This window comes from Chrysochloris asiatica, unplaced genomic scaffold, assembly GCF_000296735.1.
Source record: "Chrysochloris asiatica unplaced genomic scaffold, ChrAsi1.0 scaffold00005, whole genome shotgun sequence".
NCBI classification, from domain to species: domain Eukaryota; kingdom Metazoa; phylum Chordata; class Mammalia; order Afrosoricida; family Chrysochloridae; genus Chrysochloris; species Chrysochloris asiatica.
The window spans coordinates 43,642,132-43,660,901 of NW_006408523.1; the positions used below are offsets into that span (position 1 = coordinate 43,642,132).

General features: G+C 39.1%; 1 protein-coding gene across 1 annotated transcript in view; it reads right to left on the reverse strand.

Moving 5' to 3' along the window:
- Positions 1-435: 435 nt before the first annotated feature.
- Positions 436-18,770, reverse strand: part of LMO7 (LIM domain 7) — a 124,239-nt gene continuing 105,904 nt past the window's right edge. Inside the window, exons 23-28 of the mRNA XM_006832030.1 lie at positions 16,248-16,313; positions 13,195-13,247; positions 9,701-9,914; positions 5,528-5,824; positions 1,914-2,016; positions 436-528 (exon numbers count right to left, since the gene is read on the reverse strand). Of these exons, the coding sequence (XP_006832093.1) occupies positions 436-528; positions 1,914-2,016; positions 5,528-5,824; positions 9,701-9,914; positions 13,195-13,247; positions 16,248-16,313 (826 nt within the window). The remainder of the gene's footprint in view (positions 529-1,913; positions 2,017-5,527; positions 5,825-9,700; positions 9,915-13,194; positions 13,248-16,247; positions 16,314-18,770) is intronic.

Genomic DNA, 18,770 nt, shown 5'->3' on the forward strand with positions numbered 1-18,770 from the left:
AAAAAGCAAGTTTGAGAGTGGATTTTGATGAAATTTTCCATAGGGTTCTGCTTTAATTTAGTATACATTATAATAAACAAAGCAAATGCAATCACCTATTTATATAAACTATCTCCAATAATGCTTAAGAAACATTTTTAAAAACAACAAAATACCCTCTTCAAAACAACAGGAGAAAGTCAAACAAGACCATGGTCAGCCTCAAAAATATTTTGAAAATGTTATCTTTTCCTTTGTGCTTTAAGATGCTGAATTCAAAATAAGTAAATACTGCACTTTCCCCTCCCCCCACTCATAATCACCTTCTTATAAATAAACAACAACACAAATACAGGTTATATAGGAATACAATGCTTCTATGTAATCTAAACAGGCAGGAACCAAGGAGGGTATTGTTCTTTGAAAATGAGGGCATAGAAGACATACAACATGTATTTATAGATCTACATCAGCAGCAACCACCTCTTCTTCTATCTGCAACAGTGCTTTCGTATGGAGGTTTACATCACATGGCGGTTGGCTGTCCAGCTGATCAGGCAAGGAGAGAAGAAAGAAATGCTCTTAGATTCAATAGCACTTGAATATCGTCACCTGGGATACATAGCAGTCATCACTCAAAGAATGGCCCAGTAAGGTGGAAAGAGTAACCTTGTCACTCACTTTTAGGACAAAGCTAGGCAAATTCACAGCCTCTGGGCTCTAGAAGTCTTTATTTGCCAAAAAAAAAAAAAAAAAAAAAGGGGGGGGGGAGTAAGTATAAAATTTAATTGCTGATACAGAAATAAAGGACACTCAACTCTCTATTATTTGCATTGGAGGAGAGAAAAGGCATGGGCAGTTTTCCAATGGTGATTCCAAAAGTCAATTCTATTTGGCTTTAGAATTTGATTAAAGAGAGAAAAGGGCACACACACACATATACACACTCCCCCCATAATATGCCCAGCCTTGACATTCTCCAACCTCAGTGTCAGCATCCAGGAAATGACTGGATAGCTGGAGTAGAAAGGCTCCGAATTTACCAACAGATAAAAGAGAGTTGACTGGGCTTCAGTCATTTACAAAAGCACTCTTCACAGAAAGGGCCATATAAATACCTCAGAGTTCAAAAGCAAATTGTTTTGCTGATACCACTTGTAATGCCCTTTCACAATGAGGAAGAAACACATGTTACCAGCATCAAGGCTCAAAATATAAACAGCAATAATGGTTGTCTTTGGGTAGCTATAAGCAATATGCAATAGAGTTAGGCCAGCTTTATGTTTTACAACACACAAATTAAACACACTTAGACACTAAATAGCATTTGAAGTTTTTGAAAAACTCGGTTTTCCCCAAAATGAAACTGAACCACCATACGATCAGAATTAAAATGCTCCTTTAAAAACTAGATTATCTAGAATAATTTGCTATTACATATTATAATGATGTATATTCTGACTGCTTATTGTCTATTACTTTTCCAAATGATAGTTTTTAAAGTTGGTCATGTTCCAAATTACATAATAAAAGCTGGTTGCTGAACTGCATACGTTGAAGTTGGGGCCAGCCAGTCCTTGGTCCACATAGGTTAACGATCCACCTGAAGACTCACTTGCACTGTCTTGGGTATTCTGAAGGCAATAGCATCTGCTCCAGACCTGGGCTGGTGGCAAATCACCTGGCTGGCTCTAACACGCTCATCCTCTTGCTACTGCTCAGCCCCCCACACACCTTTGCTCGGCTGGAACCCTGAGCAGTGACCCCACTCACTTTATACCTCTTCTAAAGAGAAAGACTAAGTGCCCTAAAAAAAAAGTGGCATTCTAAGGTAGGGAAGTAGATGGGGAGCTGACTGTAGGGTCTGGGAAAAGCAAAGGCACCCGTGTTCTCCTTAAAAGAGAAGAAATTTTCTCTCTGATTTGTTCTCTTACATTTGAATCTGAGATAGCAGTCGTTGCAGTACAGCTGGCTGTTTCTGATTCTGACTTCAGCTCCTGAAGCAGAGCCCCCGAGGTCACACTGACAGGCCACGCACTGAGTGGGGGAGAGGGAAAAGTGGGGAGATAAAAAGGGAGAGAATATCCATGATCAGACAGTTCAGCCAAGCTTGGAGCAGTCCCCAGGAAGGGGGTGGGGAGCGAGGGACTAAGCAGAATGCAGCTTCTTTCAGCAAGAGCAAAAAAAAAAAAGAAAAGGAAAAGGCCAAAAGACAATTAGTAGATTAAACAGAAGTCTGCCAGACGAGACATATTTCAAGAATTAATAAGGCCAATTTTAAGAGCCAAGATGATCAGTCTAAATATACCTAAAAAGCAGAAATCATTCAGATTAGCTGAGGAACATTTTGTCTTCATTGTCCTCCAGGATCATAAAAGAGGGCAAAGTACTCCATGAAAGAACCATCCAAAGTGAATGAAGACTGGAATTTTGTCTCCCGATACTGGGATGGAACACACCCAGTGTTCCTACATGGCGCCTTCACTTCAAGGCTGGATATTTTGGTTCCACATGCTGAAATGTGAAATAATTTTGACTTATTCTGTTTTGCCTAGGAACAACCCAAGTCAGCAATGTACAAACTGAAATGAGCTGTGGCCTGCAGGAAATCCTTGTCAAGCTGAATGCAAGTTAAAGAATCAAGCACACGTGTCTATAAAGACAGACACGGCAAAACTAAACAGTCACAGCCTTCATTCTTTCTTAGGTGCAAAATCCCAGCAAGTGTAAGCAGCCTGTGTAATTGTAAGCATATTTGCATGTAAATATTTTTTAAAGTAAATATTCCATGCCATTGAGTCTAGTCCCAACTCAGAGACCCTATAGGACACAGGAAAACTGCTCCATCGGGTTTCTGAGGCGGTAGGTTTCAATGCGTCATCAGGGTTCCAATGTTTCCAACAATCTTCCTTATAAACTCCCGAGTCAGTAAGAACAGCACAACTTTTGTAGATTTCGTTGTTTAAACTAGAGTTGAGAACCATGTAAGAGCAGCAATTTGTGACTCAAAGCACAGCAGATTGATGGGGGAACACCTTGTGTGTTAGAGCACACCCCACACCCAGAGCTCAAAGAAGCCATGCGTTCTCCTAGCAAAGCTTTGCAGGCCTGCAGGCTGTTGGTCTCCATCTCACCTTAAAACAATGTAAATGATAACACAGACCCAGGGACTCGATGATCATGGCGGCTCCTTTACCCAGAATGTTACCGCAGTAGGAGCACACGCGCTTCCCACTGACTGACCTAGATGTGGAACAAGAAGGGAAGGAGGCTCTCAACCGTGCGGCTCAGGGTTGTTCTCGACAATAGCCCATGGATATAACAGTAAGGATAATTTCTGAAAGACTCTTTGTATCACTGGGATAAAAACTTCCCCAGTCAATCAAAGCATGTCTGAATATACTGCAAGCTTGAAGGATCTCCAGGGTGGTTCAGAGACCCTTGCCCCCTATTAACTCACTGCACCATTTCAATGAAGCTGGTCCACATTCCGCACCAATTTCTATACATCTCTGTACCCAGCGGTTGTGTCTGCCCACTGCCCGTTCTCCCTCCTCTAACCCAACCCATGTCTTCTTCCCAATCTAACCTGTTAAGACAACTCTAATCATGCCATTCAAAAGATCAGCCCAATTTCCATCCTGAGGCACTGGAAGATCTCTACAACCAACTCTCTCAGCCTTACTTTTCTCCCTCTTTTTTATTCACTCAATATTCTAGACCAGGGTGGGGAAGGTCTGGCCCTGTCACGGCCATCACAGTTCCAACCACATTGGAGGTCGTGGTGGTGTGCCATGGAGTCAGTTCTGACTCACGGTGACTGTGTACAGGGTTTCCGAGGCTGTAAATCTTTATGGGAACAGAAAGCCTCATCTTTCTATCGAAGAACAGCTGGTAGTTTTGAACTACTGACCTTGAGGTTAGCAGCCTGGTTTGTAATCACATTGTTGTTGTTAGTAGGTGCCATCAAGTTGGTACTGACTCAGAGCACAACAGAATGAACCCCATTAGGGGTGAGATAATTAAATGTTTGACCAAATATAGCAGGCTAATTTTTAAGCGGATCATTGTGTATGGTCCACAAATGATATTACAAATTTTGGCAGAAAAAAGATTCCCCACCTCTGTTCTAGATAAACAGAGGCATTCATGTTTTCCTGACTCTTGGCCTTTGAAGGGAATAAAAAGAAAACTGGCTCAAAGTAACCATCTATTAGCTAGGTAAGGAGGGTCTCTAAGTGATGGGGAGTGTGGATCTTCTCTCCTCTTGCAGGTGAGAAGGCTACTTCATACTCACATTTGCACCCCCACAGTACAGCGCAGCACTTTGGAAGCACTGAAGAGTGAGCGACAGATGTTGAGAACATGATGTTGGAGCGCCACTTCCTTCTCAGGGCAGAAAAGACCATAGTCTGTCTCTACCTGCTCTCCTAGAGTGGGGCACTCAGTAAGTAGCTGGTAAATAACTTCTCCTCTGCTTTCTCTCCTCGTCTCCCCTCAAATTACACCATATATCCTGACCACCCTCTTCCTATCTCCATCCAAACTCCCAGATATCTGTTAAGTACATATTGGTGTATGTCAAAATATTTTGAATGGGTATAAAATGCATTGCTTCATGAAAATCCCTTATTTGGTAGCTAAAACCAAAGCTCTGATGTTAATCACTGCGCTTTTACCTGTAAGAACTTAATTTACGATGAAAGGCAATAGATGCCAATAGCAAACTCACTTCTGAGACAGCAGAAGCATTGCTGGATGTAGTTACATGAAACACAAATGAACTGCGAAGAAGCTGCACAGTTCTAAAACCCTAACACGTTGTGATATCTGTGCCTTCGTCCACATCAAAAGACAAGTTTCTGGTGCTGATCATAGCATTTTTACTCTTACAGAATATATGACACACAAAAGAGTCAGTTAATGAAGACTGAATAAAACATCAGCCAAAGAAAGAAGAGACAAGTGGTGATCTTGATAGTCAAAAGCCCAAAAAGCAAGGTCCAATCTACCCAATACATTCTTTTTATCCAGATGCTTAAAACTATCACAGATGACATGACACGGTTATGCAGTCTTCATTTTATACTCATTTCTTATAAAATCTGTTTGCATAACAATTATCAAAATAATCAAGAATTGTGCAATACAACTTTGACTCATAAATGTGAAAAGCATTCATGAGCTACTTATTGTACGCTTTTATGATGCCACATTTAAAGACTCTTCATGTGTAGCTATATCTACGACAGACTGACCACAAACACAAGCAAATGAGACAGTGACAATAAAGAAGATGCTTGAAAAGTCTACAGTGACTTAAAAAAAAAAAACTCCTAAATGCCGTTAGGGTAGCATGGAAAAGCAGGAAGAACTCCTTCTTAGTTTAATTGATTTTTTAAAAATTAATACTACAGAACTTGGCACACTGAAAAGATTTTGGTTTTCTTTTTCATTTGGAAAGCTTGGACAAGCTTTTGAAGAAATTTTAAGGGAAAAAATAACTATAAGTCTAAGAAAAGAAGCAGAGAAATATGAAGCGTCTCACCTGTTCCGTAGCTGCGACCCCGACTGTGAGGTGGCAGGTGAATGGCTGCGTGGTGTGGGGACAGGGGCAGTGGACACACCTGTGGCCACAGGCGTCACGGAACTAGCTGAAGGAGGTGGTAAACTAGAGGCTGGGTTTCGCATGTAAGCACGATTTGATGTGGACACCAGCTGCGGTGGTGGGCGACTGAAGTCTTGCTCAGAGGAAGATGCATAGAATCCTGTAGGCTGATTGAGCCAAGGGGACCGTCTCCAAGAACTTGATCTTGGAGAATCCAGGTTATCTAGAGATTCACCTCTGAAACAATAAAAGATAACCCAAAATAGGTATGATGCATTCACCTATAAATCTACTTAACACATTTTTTTAAAAATTGCCATCCGGTTGATTCCAACTCATGGCAACACCATCTGCGTCCAAGTAGAACTTGGCTCCACAGGGTTTTCAATGGCAAAGGTTTGGGAACTTTTTGCTGAGGTAACTCTGTGTGAACTCCAGCCACCAACCTTTTGGTTCATAACTGAGCATACAAGCCATCTGCACCAATAAGGATTCCCACATATCACTGCAGTTGCTAAAATAGCCACTTAATGTATTTTATAAACAGGCATTAATCTAAGAAACCTACCTACATATATATAAAACCATCCAGAACAAGGAATGTTTCTCTTCATCATTAGAGGTAACTAATGTTTCACATTTCAATCAACTTCATTTATTTTTATTTCTAATTACTTGGCACTCAGGTAAATACAAACCAAAGGAGGGAAATATCCCTGAAGAGGGGGGAAGGTACTAAAAAAAAAAAAATACAGTTAATGCTAAATCTAAAAACATAGACATTGATCTCTTCAGTACTATTAAGTGCTGTCGAGTCAGTTCCTACTCATAGCAACGCTGTATAGGGTTTCCAAGGAGCGGTTGTTGGGTTTGAACTGTCAACCTTGTGGTACCCAATCCAGTGCTGATTCCACAGTGCCACACTCGGTATCAATATTCAACAGTTACAGTTATCAAGCTTAAAACTTTAAATTTTTTATGCACTTACAAGTATTAGGTTAGATGCAATCACACAAAAAGATATTAAACTAACAACTCATAACACTATAGAGATTGCTTTTAAATATCAAAGAAATTAGGCAGCTTGCCCACGATAAAACAACTAGTGAGTAAAGGAACTGGCTTTCAAATCACAGCCTTCTGACTCCAAAGCAACTCAAAGTCACATGTACAATGCCGGCCACCATCCAAAATCATAAATTTAAACAACTGTTAAATATTACATTTGGAAGGATTCACCAATCACTGCCTTAATTGAATATGCATTTAAAACAGGATTTAGCTTACACTGATTTAAATAGAACTTTTTTGAAAATCTCTTAAATAATGTGGACATGCATTAATGCTCACTTTAAAAAAAAAAAAAAAAAAGAACTCTGAATTGTTTTTCCCTTACATGAGCAATTTTATAACTATTATTTTTAAAACTTCCTTAACTCAGGTTTGAAAATTTTTGTTTTCCTTAAAAAAGTTATCCAATTAATATATTATGATTAAAAAGAAAAATGCAAACATACAGGAAAGTATCTGAGAGATATGAGGGGGCTTCCAAAACTCCACTGAAAATTTACATGATCTTTTCATTTTCCTATGAAGTTCCCACCTAGAACCCATCACTAGCACTTACCATAACTCACCAGCACTAATGGCCAGAAAAATTTACCACTGTTAGCTCTGCATCCACTTGACCTATTCTCACACATGGGAATATATACATATATAAGTATAATCATCTAATGTATTTAGTATTCTTAAAAAAATGTGGGATTATTCTACAACACATACTCTTTAATTGCTAGCTTCTTTCTAATTAACATATATTACTTGAAACTACTTTCATATAAATTCAGAAGACAGACTAGATTTTGGAGGCCTCCAAGGAAAAATCCCCCTGGTATTCATGTCCTTGTGTGGTCCCCACCAACTATGGCCATGGCCAGGTAACTAACTTGGGCCAATGGGGACCAGCAAATGGAAGCTTGGTAATCACTTGCATATCGAGGCTTGGTCTCTTGGTAGGGCTCCTCTTTAGATCCATGCCAGGTGGTAGCCAGTCATGTGGAGAACAGCTCCAACGGAGTTCCTGGTGGAGCCTCTAAATCAGGGGTCAGCAAATCACAGGGCACAGCAGAGTTTGTATATATAGCCCATGAGCTAGAAATATTTCCTTAAAATTTCAAAGTGTTACTTAAGGGGAAAAAAAGGTTTTAAAGAGGAAGCATATGTGACCCATAATGTCTAAATCATTTACCATTTGGACCCTTACACAAAAAGCTTGCCTCATTCTGCTCTAAACAACTGCAGCTGCCCAAGTATCCAGTCAATACCAGAGCTAGCTCTCCAGCCAACCCTCAGAACTATGAAAGGTAACAACTGCTGTAATCCGCTAACATTTAAGGCAGCATTCGTTAGGAGTTATATAATGTTTTATACCTTAGCGGTGTGCCTCCATTTATTTAACTGGTACCCAAGTAGTTAGACTCCTGATGTGGCACTGTAGACTCAGCACAGGTCCACCAGCTGCTCCTCTGAAACCCTATACAAGGTTTCTATGAGTCGGAATCGACCCTACAGAACTTAGCAACAACATCCCACCTAGTAAACCAGCTGCTGTCAAATTAACTCCAACTCATGGCCACTCCACGTGTGTATCAAAATGTGCTGTGGAAATTTTAATAATTACTTTTATGAAAGTAGATTGTCAAGGTTTTCATCTACGGGAACTCCGACCTTTCAGTTAGCATCCAAGCACATTAACCATTTGCACTATAGTAATAAGACTGAGATTACACCTTTTTTGGGCTTCTTGCTATTGTGAACTATGTTATAACAAACATGAATACTTGGGTTTATCTATGCAAACTTGTCCAAATACATTTAGAAGATAAAGTGCTAGAAACTAAATTGCTCACATGGTAAACTTTTTCTGTATACACACTGGAAAACTGACCACCCATTTGGACAAAAGAATTCCCATTGCCTCATACAATTGTCAGTATGGGGTTAAACAATCTTTTAACTCTCTAGAAGTCTAATATATGAAACAAGTAAATTACTGTTGTTTTAGGAGTTGCCATTGTGGGTGTGTGTCATCAAGTTGATTCCAGCTCACAGTGACCTTATACAGGGTATCCAAGGAGTGGTGGTGGGTTTGAATGGCTAACCTTAAAGCATAGTCCAGTGCCTATTCTACAATGCTACACTTGAGTTTTTACATCCTTATTGCTTTTTGTATCTCTTTTTTTATGATCTGCCTTCTCATGTCATTTCTCTATAGTTTTATAAAACTTGCACCAATTTGAAAAAGTTACTGCTATATTGCGATAGCCAGCCCTTTCCTTTGTCATGCATTACACATAATGTGTATTGCTGTTGCTGTTGTTTAGTACTATAGAGTCAGTGCTGACTCACAGAGTGACCCTGTGTAAGGTTTTCAAGGGGTGGCTGGTGGTTTTGAACCGCCTACCTTGTGGTTCAAACCAACCTTGCAGCACAGTGCATTATCGTTCAGTGCAACCTAATTAGTAAACAGTGAGAAAATACTGATTCAGAGTAGATGTAACACTCATTTCTCCAAGATACATCATTTAAAATATCCATCTACTTATAACCAGTTCATAACTATCTAGTTATCTTCTTAAAAGCTATAAAAATTAAGTTTTCACACTTTTTGAACAGTATTACCATGATTCCACGATCTTATTTCAATGATCAACACTCCAGAAAGCACTAAGAACGTCCTGAAATACTTGTGTCTGGATTCCACCTGAGAGTGCTCACATCCAGCTTTGCTACTCAGTGGCTACGTCCTTCGGGCCCACTGAGTGTCTTCCCTGCTTGAGCTACTTTCCCCATATGGAAAAAGTGAGGAACTGCCCCTCTCTCTAAACACTTGCCCCAGAAGATGTAGGCAAATCAACTGGCACATTTTTTGAATAATAATGATATCTCCTCTACTCCCTCGTAACCATAGGTAAATAAGAAAAGAAATTATGACGACATCTCTTCTGTCCACGACATCTCTTCTGTCCACGACATCAATTCTGAGCATGCCCAGAAATGCATTTGCCTCACAGTAAATAGCAGTAGGAATCCCTCATAAATGTCTCGCACCTTCTCATCACTCCAGGCAAACTAATAGGCTCTTTATTTACACTGGAGCTGCGCTGTCGGATCCAACTGTTGTCATTGTGAAGAGATGTTCTCTTCCGCATTTCCTGAAGGATTTGTTGTCTCTCCAACTCTGCTTCTGATGGGACTTGTTCCTTCTTGGAGCTCCTCTGTGAAGTGCTGCTGCTCCCAATCCGGTCCAAATACTTATTGCCTCCTAAATTAACAATACATCAAAAGCTTCAGGATCCACACATAAAAAAGTGATCATGGATAAATCCTCAAATACAGTATTGCCAACCAGGAGATGCTGTGGACACTGGTTAACATGATCAGTTATCACGGAGCTGCTGCATGACAACAGAAAGCAGCCAATTCCAAGTCTCTGATTCATGGAAATTCCAATGCTACAGCCAGAAGAACACCACAAAGTACACTCAGCAAAACGAAGGAAGCTGACTACGGCAAAATTATGTCTACAAACACTAACCTAGAATACAGTTTCTTCCAGTCTCCCCTTTCTTCCTAAGTTACATCAATCAAGTCAATCAAACGCGTGCATTTGATTTCTTTTCTCTCAATCTCCTGATCCACTGCTATTGCCATTCTTCTCAATTTTAAAGTCAGTTGCTGCCCTAGTTCATCTTCTAAGTAAGCAATGTGCAAGGCCACCCAAAAGTTTCTTATACACCTGTGTTTACATTTGTGTGTATATCCAGCTTGTCAATTTGATCATAATCTAAATAAAATGCTTTCTACTTTAAAAGTACCTGATTGGTGTAAGCAAATGAGCATGCCAAATAGAGAAAAGTGTATTCAACATTGGGGAGATTACAAAATAATATCACAGTGTCTGTTACTCAGGAGCTTGCAATTCACTGGTAAAGGGGAGGAAATATACACAACTAACCAGTTATACCCGACTCGATGGCACTTAACAACAACAACAACAACCAGTTATAAAACAAATATTAACATAATTCCACAGATGTACAGGTCCAATACTAACAGATCACAAGTTTAAGTTCAGGCAAGAATAAAGTTAGAGCAAGTTTAGAATATTTCCTGAAAGAATGAAGTACTTAAGCAATATGTTTTTAATAGTAGCTGGTAGCGTAGTGGTTTATGAAGGGCTGCTAACCTCAAGGTCGGCAGTTCTAAACTACCATTGGTTCCGCAGGAGAAAGATGAGGCGTTCTGCTCCCTTAAAGATTTACAGCCTCGGAAACCCTGTGCAGGGTCACTATGAGTCGGAACCGACTCCACAGTACTTAACAACAACAACAACAGGGGACATGTTCAGGGCAGTGATGGCTCAGTGAAAGAATTGTCAACCTCCATGCATTAGACCTGATTCAGTTCCCAATCAATCACCTCACATGCAGTCACACTCATCTGTCATTGGACGCATGGGTGTTGCTATGGTGCTGAGCAGGTTTCAGTCTCATACAAAGACAGGCTGGAAGAATGCACTGTTAATCTACTTGCAAAAATCAGCCAATACAAATCTTATGGATCATAATATCTGATCAGAAACACAATCAATTATGGGGATGGTACAGGGTGCTGTAGGAAAAGCACTAGATCCCAAGGTTAGTTTGAAACTCAAGGTTGGCAGTTCAAACTCACCAGCCACTCCTGGGAAACCCTATACAGGGTTGCTATGAGTCGCAACAAGTGTGTAAAGAAAGGGTGCTCATATAACTGTAACAATTATGGTGTTGTGTCAACTTGGCTAGGCAGAATTCTCAGTGGTTTAGCAACTATGATGTAGTTATCACTGCCACAGGGAGAGTTAATACAATCAACCCCATGATATGACTGGATGTGATCAGCTTTGACTTGGATATAATGATCATATGTGTTGTAAATCCTCACTTCTATGATGTCAACGAGGCCAATCTACAGGATTAGGCTGTATTTAAGTCAAGCTTTTTAGAGATATAAAAGAAGAGGGAAGTGAGCCAAGAGAGAAAGAGGAACCTGCTACCATACCACCAAGAAGGAAGAACCAGGAGTGAAATGTGTCCTTTGGACTTTTTAGGTCATTGCATTGTGAAGCATCTAAATTCAGGAAAAACTGATGCCAAAACATATGGTGATCTCCAAGGACTGCTGAGCCTAAAAATGCTGAAAGGGGACAAGGCCTCCTAAACTGTGAGAGACTAGATTTCTATTTGTTAAAGCCATTCACTTGTGGTATTTCTGTTATAGGAGAACTAGAAACAAAGACAATAACCATCCTGGCAGAAACTGTAAATGTTATATGCTTCACCAGAGGTTAAAGAACCATGGTGGTACAGTAGTGAAGAGGTCAGCTGCTAACTGAAAGACTAATGGTTTGGACCCACCAGTTACTCCACAAGAAAAGATGTCTGCAAACATAAAAAGATTCACACCCTTAGAAACTCTATGGGGAACTTCTTTATCTCACAAAGTTACTCAAGAATCAGAATCAAAGGTTACAAACTAGCTGCCACCAGACCATTTGGGCGTAGTGGTTACGAATCGGGCTGCGAACCTTAAGGTCAGCGGTTCGAAACTACCAGCCGCTCCGCGGGAGAAAGATGAGGCTTTCTACTCCCGTAAAGATTTACACCCTCGGAAACCCTGTACAGGGTCGCTATGGGTCGGACCCGACTCGATGGCACTTAACAACAACAACAACAACATGTTGATTGGCTATCAGTCTTTTTTTTTTTTTTTTAAGAAAATTTGGCCTTTCTAAAATGTTTGAGATATGAAAACTCAGGGTTTTTTACTTTTCTTTTACATCAGAGTGTCCAACCCTTCATAGGCTTTCCCTCGCCATATTGCATGGTTGAGGCTGGACAGCTGCTGCTCACTGGGGTTAGGTGTGTTCATCAGGTTCAGCTCAGTCATTTAGGTGATGGACCAGGGACCATACACATCTGCATATGCAAACTCAAAAATAATGCTAAACTGCTTAGAAGTGCTGTTTTTTTGGCTATGTGATTTCAGTTACATGTCTTCCTCTAAAATGCACTTTACATAAACAATTTCAGGTTCCAAATTATTTTTCTCAAGTTAGAAATATCACCATTTTGAATTTTTTATATTTTGGCATTTTCCTGTGGAGTTTCAAATTCTTAAAAGAATTTCTGAGTTCTCTAATTGCCTGCAGAAATTTTACCCAAATTCTATGGGCAGTCTAATGTCCTTGGCTGCAAAATGCAATCTAATGTATATAATTGTATCTGCCTCACTTTGCAAAATTTCTACATATTTCCTTAGCTATATAGGAATCATTTTAATCACCTCTTAATATCTCCATGATAAAGCAAAGCCAAAGTAAGCATAAAATAAACAGTTATGTTTTGTTGGCTTTATATATAACTGCTAAAAATACTTAGCAAGTATTTCAATTGTGTAGTCTTAATGAAATATCTTGACCTTAACATCAGCAATCATATAGTCATTTGACAACAAAAACAAACTATTGTACTGAAAAAATATGGAAAAGAAATCACATTTACCATTTTTATTTGTAGGGTAACCATCCAGTTCAGTAGTGGATCTGGATTTACTCCTAAAACACAGAAGATTTTAAATATGCCACATTATTAACATCTTTTTCATATTTATGATGGAAAAACACCACAGAGAATATTTTTAAAGAAGCGTATTTATTTTCTATGTCTGTTGAGAACTGTAATTTACCTAGAAATTAAGGAATTTTTCAACTTGTACTAACTAGCAGATAAGAGTGATACTACAAAGCAGGGAAGAGTTAGCCGCTGGAAATTAGTATAAGCATTAATAAATATATGCATAAGGAGCTCTGATAGCATTGTGGTTACGAATCAGGCTGTGAACCGCAAGGTCAGCAGTTCGAAACTATCAGCTGTTCCATGGGAAAAAGATGAGGCTTTCTGCTCCCGTAAAGATTTACAGCCTCGGAAACCCTGTACAGGGTCGCTCTGAGTCTGAACCAACTCCACGGCACTGAACAACAACAACAATATAAGCATGAAAGTACTTCTCCCATTTGAGCAACGATTAAAAGCCTATAATTTTTTTTAACTAGTTTTTTTTCACTTTCACTTGGTTCTAGACCTCAATCTTATCTGGCTGTACAAAGCATATGTCATCAGAATACTAGAAACCAGCATATCCCACTTATATGCAGTTTGGGGGTGACAATGCCAATTTTCCAGGCATTAGGGTAACCACTGGCCACTTTAAGTCAGTAACTTATGATATGATACCTGTGCTCCAAAGTAGTAATAAGAGCTAATTCCCTAACTTTTGAAAGTGCCTGACTTTCTAATAGTAAAATTTAAATCTGTATATGCTAATATATATGTTAATATCATTTACCTAGGCACATTAAGATTCAAAAATAATAGCAAAAATCACAATAAAAATGCCTAGTAGTATATGGTATACCACATATGTATATTATATAACAAACATATAATAATGTATAACCATATGTTAATACATAGTAATATATAATAATGTATAACTATAAATAATACATAGTGACAAGGTATCACATCAAGGCCTCTAAGACATATACCTATCTTGAAATACAATGCTGTCTGTGACAGGCTAAAACCCATATTCCTACAAGGAAAACCAGTTAATACCACCGTCATTCAAATTTATGCACCAAGAACTAAAGCTAGTTATGACGAAACTGAGAATTGTACCAACTTCTACACTCTGAAATTTAACAATCCTGAAATCAAGATGTGGTGACAATTAATTACTGGCAATCTGAATGCAAAAGCGGGAAACAAAGAGGAAGTATCAGTAGTTGGACACTATGGCGTTGGTGATAAAAATGATTCTAGCGATCACAAGACAGAACTTTACAAGACCAATGATTTATACATTGCAAATACCTTTTAAAAACATAATTGAATATACACATGGACCTCACCAAATGGAATAAAAGGGAATCAAATGGACTATATCTGTGGGAAGAGATGGTGGGAAAGTGCAGTATCATAAGCCCAAATAAGGCTAGGAGTCAACTGTGGAACACACCACAATTGCTCAAATACAAGTTCATTCTGAAGCTGAAGAAAATTAAAACATGTCCGCGAGAGCCAAAATATGACCTTGACATATCCCACCTGAATTTAGAGACCATCTCAAGAACATTAGACACGAATGACTACAGCCTAAAAGCATCACACAGGAAGAAAGCATATGATAATTAAAAAGACAATAAAGAAAGAAAAGACCAAAATGGATGTCAAAAGTACCACAGAGATGCAAAAGAGAATGGAAAGGATGAGGAAGCAGAGTAGCTGAATAGAAAATTTCAAAGAGCAGCTTGAGAAAACAACGACCTGCAGTTAAAATACCAAAAAGGAAGAACATGTTCAGCATTTCTCAAACTGAAAGAACTGAAGAAAAAGTTGAAACCTCAACTTGAAATATTAAAGGATTCTAAGGGTAAAGTACAGAATGATGCAAAAAGCATCACAAGAAGATGGAAGGAATACACCGAATCACTGTACCAAAAAGAAAGGGTTGATGTTCAACCATTTCAAGAGCTGGCATATGATCAAGAAGCAATGGTGCTGAAAGAAGAAATCCAAGCTGCATGAAGGTACTGGCAACAAAAACAAGGCTCCAGAAATAGATGAAATACAAACTGAAATCATTCAACAAACTGATGCAGCACTGAAGGCACTCTCATCTATGCCAAGAAATTTGAAAGACAGCTACCTGACCAACTGATTATATTATAGAGATTCTTATTTGTGCCCATTCCAAAGAGAGGTGACTCAATGGAATGTGGAAACCAATGGACAATATCTTTACTATCATATGCAAGTAAAATTTTGTTGATAATTTAAAAATGGCTGCAATACTAATAGGAAACTGCAAGAAAACTCAAGACAGATTCAGAAGAGGATGTGGAACTAAGGACATCAATTCTGACATCAGATGGCTCTTGACTGAAAGCAGAAAATACCAGAAAGATGTTTACCTGTGCTTTATTGACTATGAAAAGAATTTCAACTTTGTGGATAACAATAAACTATGGATAGATAACATTACTAAAAATGGGTATGCCAAAACACTTGATTGTGCTCATGAGGAACCTGTACATAGACCAAGAGGCAGTTGTTCAAACAGAACAAGGATATGCTGAATGGTTTAAATTCAGGAAAAGTGTCCACCAGGGCTGTATTCTTTCACCATTTTATTTAATCTATATGCTGAGCAAAACTCAATCACATGAAGAAGAGTATTGTATCAGGATTAGGGAAAGACCCATTAACAACCAGAGATATGCAGGTGTTAAACCAGTAAGGTCTCTTTGTACCCCACAAAAGACAAACAGCTAAAGCAAGTGTACAAAATATCTAGGAAAGCTTTGGAAATTCACCTGATGCCAATTTTTCCTATAAAAATACACAATACAATGATTAAATATGTTATACTAAGAGCATCTTTTTTCATATTTATGAAGGAGAGACACCAAAAAGAATGCTTTTTAAAGCAGTTGATGTGTTTTTGATGCCGTTCCTTGACGTCACTAGTAATAACAAAAGGTTTTACATACCTGTCACTAGGAAGCAAACCTGAAGAGTCTTCTCCTTGTATTGGTATATCGTAGGAATCGACAGGCCTAGAAGGTGGAAAAAAGAGATATTTAGCTAACTACTAAATCTTGAGGCTTATAATGCACTAGACTGCAAGGTTGGATTGAATGACAAGGTTGAAGGCTCAAACTCACCAGGCGCTCCTTGGAAACCCTATACAGGGTTCGCTAAGAGGTGAAAATGACTGGGCAGCACTTAACAACAAACCTTAAGTCCTTTTATTGTTGTTGTTAAGTGCTGTCATGTTGGTTAAGTCTTACTGTTGAGGAGCAGAGTAGTGAGTGTGAACCACTGTCCTTACAATTCAAACCAACCTCGTGATCCAGTGCTTATCTCAAGTGCCACACCAGAATATATCAAAATAATGACATTCTAGACACTATGGAATCCCGGTATGGTGCTGCAGGACACGCACTGGACTGCTGACCACAAAATCGAGAGTTCACACCCAGCAGTCACTCCTCGGAAACCTTATACAGAGTCACTATGAGTCAGAACTGACTTGACAGCAATTAACAACAACAGACATCAATAGAATATTTTCTGGTTTAAAAACTAAACATACTGAAGCATCTCAACCAATCACTGCAGAAAAGAGATGTACTACTGTCAGTAGATACTTAGAATCCATTCATTCCCTCATCCTTTCATTCATCAGGTTTATCCTGAGTCAGCACTGTTCTAGGGCCAGGCTACAGCAGTGAGCAGCCTATAACCCGTGCTGTCATAGCATCGGACTCTGCAGGCAGGCCAACAAACACAGGAATAAATGCAGAACATAAAACAAGGTAAGGGCAAAGACAGAGGAAGAGGCAAATATTTTAGACCAGGTATTTTGGAAATGTGTTCCATTCAAATGAAATGGAATGCAAAAACATAGATATCTTAGGCATTAGTGAGCTGAAATGGACTGGTCTTGGCCATTTTGAATCTGATGACCACATGGTTTACTATGCCAGAAATGACAAAATGAAGAGGAATAGTGTTGCATTCATTGTCAAAAAGAACATATCCAGATCCATCATGAGGTACAACACTGTCTGTAATAGGATAATATCCATGTGCATACAGGGAAGCCAAGTTAATACCACTATTATTCAAATTTATGCGCCAACCACTAAAGCCAGTGAAGATGAAATAGAAGAATTCTACCAGTTTCTTCAATCTGAAATTGATCAAACATGCAATCAACATGTATTGATCATTATCAGTGATTGGAATGCAAAGGTTGGGAGCAAAGAGGAAGTAAGGCTCAGTAGTTGGAAACTATGGCCTTGGTGATAGAAATGATGCTGGAGAATGCATGATAGAATCTGCAAAACCAATGATTTGTTCATTCCAAATGTCTTCTTTAGACAACATAAAAGACGACTATACACATGGACCTCACCAGATGGAATACATAGAAATCAAATGGACTACATCTGCAGAAAGAGCCGATGGAAAAGCTCCATATCATCAGTCAAAACAAGGTGGGGGCAGACTGTGGAACAGACCATCATTTACTCATACGCAAATTCAAACTGAGGCTGAAGAAAAATGAAAACAAGTCCACAAGAGCCAAAATATGACCTTGAATATATCTCACCTGAATTTAGAGATCCTCTGACGACCAGATTTAATACATTAAACACTAAAGACTGAAGACCAGAAGAGTTGTGGGATGACATCAAGAACGTCATAAATGAAGAAAGCAAAAAGTCATTACGAAGACAAGAAAGAAGAAAAAGGTCAAAATGGATGTCAGAAGACACTCTGAAAAACTTGCTACCCACTGTAGAGATGCTAAAGCAAATGGAAGAAATGAGGAGGTCCAAGAGCTGAACAGAAAATTTCAAAGATCAGCTTGAGAAGATAAAGCCAATGATTACAACAAAATGTGCAAAGATCTGGAATCAGAAAACCAAAAAGGAAGAACACACTCAGCATTTCTGAAGCTGGGGGAACTGAAGAAAAAATTCAAGCCTTGGCTTTCGTTATTGAAAGATTCTCTGGGCAAATTATTGAATGATGCAGAAAGCATCAAGAGTAGATGGAAGGAAAACACAGAGGCACTGTACCAAAAGGAAATGGTTCATGTTCAACCATTTCAAGAGGTATCATATGACCAAGAGACAATGATCCTGAAAAAGGAAGTCCAATGTGCACTGAAGGAATTGGCAAAGAAAAAGGCACCAGGAATTGATGGAATAAACATTGAAATCTTTCAAGAAAGTGAGGCGGCACAGGAGGCACTCACTCATCTCTGCCAAGAAATTTGGAAGACAATTATCTGGTCGACTAATTGGAAAAGATCTGTATTTGTGCCCATTCCAAAGAGTTGTGACCCAACGGAATGCAGAAATCATGGGACAATCTCTTTGATATCTCATGTGAGTAAAGTTTTACTAAAGGTAATAAAGAAATGGCTGCAAGCATACACTGACAGAGAACTTCCAGAGGTTCAAGCCAGATTCAGAAGAGGCTGTGGAACAAGGGATATC